Below are 3,721 nucleotides of genomic sequence, written 5' to 3' on the forward strand. Positions count from 1 at the left end.
AATATTCTCACGGAAACATTCCTTTACCGAAGAATAGCCGGAAAACAGTACAGAAAGGGCGAGGAGCCTGTTTCCGAATATTCTCACGGAAAAATACCTTTACCGAAGAATAGTCGGAAAACGGTACAGAAAGGGCGAGGAACCTGTTTCCGAATATTCTCACGCAAACATAACTTTACCGAAGAATAGTCGGAAAACGGTACAGAAAGGGCGAGGAACCTGTTTCCGAATATTCTCACGGGAAAAGGCTTTGATGGCCTATTTTTCGGAATGCCTTTTATGGTCACTTCTCGGTCACCCTTATAATTATCACGGAAACATACCTTTTCCGAAGACTCTTCGGGAGAACTACCAATCCCGTGGACTCCCATGGGAATTAGGCGGCATTATTGTAGGCATTTTTTATTCGGGTGCCACCGATGCCACTCAAGTGTCACGGTATGCAAGGCCTTGGTCCCACCGGTCGTGCGATGTGCTCTTTCAGCAGAGACCGTACCGACTGGCATTTAGCGACCGCTGACCGTTCTAAAGACTGTACGGCCGGCAGCGGGCGGTCCGGTCCTCGCCTCCGGCTAATTGAGGGGGAGACCGCGACAGGGGACCGCGCGTCCCCTGTCCCGTTGTGCCGGCTCGCAGAGTGCGGACGGGTGTGTTGAGTGTGTTGTGTCCAGTGTCGTCTGACGTCTCCTCCTCCGACCATGAAGGTTTCCGCCAGTTTCTGCTGTGCGACAATCAGAGCATTAATCCTCGTTATTGCAATGCTAGAACAAAAAACCGGCGCTGAAACGTTCACTTCAAAATGGCGGCGGTCACCATCGTCACTCATTTGCCAGCGGCAAAGGGGAAAAGTGCTGCTGGTAGCGTCATGTAGCGGGCCCAGGTAACGGTATATAAAAATAGATTCAGGGTAGCAAAACGTAGGGACATGCGTGATGCTAAATGCACTTACGTAAGAATTTATTATCTAAGCTGAAAATGGCCTTTGTCTTAGTTCTTGGGCCGGAATTAAATAGCCGGCATTAACGTAACGTAAACGGAAGACCTGACCAATTGCCAGCTATTAACTTTCTTCCTCCCCCGGCTATAGCCTCATGGCTTGCCGGGAGGACAAAAAAAAATTGAACTGAATGTACTTAAAGGCCCAATTTATTACCGCTGTTACATAGGAATCTCAGCTTTGTTACAGGAGTGCGAGGCTCGACGAGCGACTCAACCGCAAGATGGCGGAGACTGAGCAGCGGCCGAGGACGTGTGAAGTAATGTGTGAAGTGTAGCTGACTCGAAAAAGTGAAGAGCTGTGCATATATCTTAGAATTGCAGTTTTCCCCGAATATTGACTGTGACGGTGACGCTGGAATATTTTAGGTAGCTCTCTTTCTAACCGATGACTGTTACACGCGGGTTCATGCGACGGTTGGCGGTTCTCTTCTGTCATCTTTGAGCGCGCTTCTGGCTTCACACGGCGCCTGGCAGCGCCATTGGCGTATCTGTCTGCCTCTGTCTGTCTGAAAACTGCACAGCACGCTTCTTTTTCAAAAGTCTTCCTTGAAAACGACAGCTGCGAGCCAGGTTTGTCGTCCGTTTGCAGACATTTGTAGCTTGAAAGGAGCGCAATCGATGCGTTGTGGATCCCGTTGGCTCCGTTCGTCAGCCGGTCATCGCTGCTTGTATATTTGTGCCGATGAAATGATGCCACGTCGCCAGATCACTGCAGCAGCTCGCCAACAGTAACTTGAAAAACAGCCTGACTGCGCTCGACGTAGTGGTCTACTCCAAATCGACGGCTGCCAAAGGGAAGAAAAGTGTTGGCGCCACCACAGCGTGCGTGACTGCTCACCGCAACGAGTCCCTGGAAGCATTAGGGCGCAAACAAATGTCACCATTGTCGAGATCAGGCTGCCGGTTATCAGTAAACTGTTGCGTCAGTCGTGTTTGTCCCGACTGAATCGTCTATGGCAGCTCTCTGGCTTTCCGGTAAGCAAAAAGCTTCGATACCTGACGCCAGAAAAAGATGACCGAGTCTACCGCTGCCACCGCTCCTGCTGCTGGCGCCGCCAAGGCGGCCAAGGCAAAGGTGCCTCGCACCAAGCCGACGCACCCGCCCACCAACGAGATGGTCCAGGGAGCCATCAAAGGTCTGAAGGAGCGAGGAGGCTCGTCGCTGATCGCCATCAAGAAGTACATTGCAGCAAACTACAAGGTCGACGTTGAAAAGCTGGCGCCGTTCATCAAAAAGGCTCTCAAGACTGGCGTCACCAGCGGCGCCCTGGTGCAGACTAAAGGCAAGGGTGCCAGCGGATCGTTCAAGCTGTCTTCCGCTGCTGCCAAGCCGGCCAAGCCCGCCGCAAAGTCGCCTAAGAAGCCTGTGGCCGCGAAAAAGACACCAAAGAAGACTGCTGCCAAAAAGTCGGCGGACAAAAAGAAGACCGCCAAGTCTCCCGCCAAGGCCCAGAAGCCCAAGGCCAAGCCAACCAAAGCTAAGAAGGCCAAGTCGCCGGCGAAGAAGCCCAAGGCACCGAAGCCCAAAAAGACGGCTGCCAAAAAGCCTGCCGCCAAAAAGGCCCCGGCTAAGAAGTGAACGATGTGCCTGACCGTTCCGCTGGCACATGTCAATGGCTCTTATCAGAGCCATCTAATCGTCTCGTTTTTGTCTTTTTAAGCACAGATGATATCTGGATCTCCCCACTCTCCTAGGAGACGACCATCCACTTCTCCTCGAAAAACTCTTCGCATTTCTCAAGGACGCGCAACTTCTCCACGAACTTTAACCTCCGGCCTGGCCTAGTGCCAGAAACTTCCTCCTCTCCTACATTCTTCTCCGCCATTTTCTCTCCGCCGCGCCGTTGATTGTACGTGCTAATGATTGATCTTTCATTCTTGCTGTTGATGTTCTTGTGATTTTTGTGATTATCGTTTGATGTTGTTCCCCCACCGCTTCTCATTCGCACTAATTGCTCCGTTGAATCGTCGATCTGGCCTAATCACCTGTGATTTACACGCGCGCTAACGGCGGCGGAGGCGCGGCACCGCGAACACTTAGGTGACTCCACATTGCGCGCTCCGATCAGGTCGATTGGGCCGAGATCGTTGAGCGTCAACACCGACTGGGGGCTTAGCTTTTCCTGTTTGGCCTCCGGGCGCCCTTCTCGCGCGGAGTCACCTCCCTGTCCCTTTTCTTATCCCTCCTTGCATAGACATATTGCGCGCTCCGGTAAAGGCCCCGTGCCAACAACCGTCGCAGCGCCAACACCGACTGGGGGCTGAAGCGTTTGCTGCTAGGCGACCCCGGGTGTCCCTCCCGCGCGGAACCGTCTCCCATCTCCCTCTTCGTCACCCTCCTACACATTAGCTTAAACGATACAGGGTTTTTTCCCCGCGCTATTTTGGCTTCAGCGCGGGGTTTTTCCTTTTGCAATAGGCGCCGGGTTTTTCAGTTCATAGAACGTTGTCCCTGGCTATTACACCCCACAACCGAACACTGACACCTTACACAAGTATGACTGTGTGTATGAATGTTAATAAATACATGAACCAATGTTGTGTTTTCGGTTCCAGCGCCTTCTTTCGGCACTTCGGCAACAAGTAAGTACTCCGTTAGCTTTGCCACACCTAAGATAGGCTCCCACGCTGTTATTTGCTCCCGGTTTAACATAAACCGGTTTAACGTAACTTTTGCATCCCGGCCAAAATTGCCGGGTTAACTGTCAAAATTGCCGGGTTA

The 3,721-nt window shown here is 52.2% G+C and overlaps 1 protein-coding gene across 1 annotated transcript; it reads left to right on the forward strand.

The window, feature by feature from the left end:
- The first annotated feature begins 2,006 nt into the window (after positions 1-2,006).
- LOC122376789 (late histone H1-like) lies at positions 2,007-2,631 on the forward strand. Its single transcript, XM_043356735.1, has one exon. The coding sequence runs from the start codon at positions 2,012-2,014 to the stop codon at positions 2,576-2,578; it is 567 nt and encodes a 188-aa protein (XP_043212670.1). The 5' UTR covers positions 2,007-2,011; the 3' UTR covers positions 2,579-2,631.
- The last annotated feature ends 1,090 nt before the right edge of the window (positions 2,632-3,721 follow it).

The sequence above is a fragment of the Amphibalanus amphitrite genome, unplaced genomic scaffold (assembly GCF_019059575.1).
Source record: "Amphibalanus amphitrite isolate SeventyFive unplaced genomic scaffold, NRLGWU_Aamphi_draft 002310F_arrow, whole genome shotgun sequence".
Classification (NCBI taxonomy): Eukaryota; Metazoa; Arthropoda; class Thecostraca; order Balanomorpha; family Balanidae; genus Amphibalanus; species Amphibalanus amphitrite.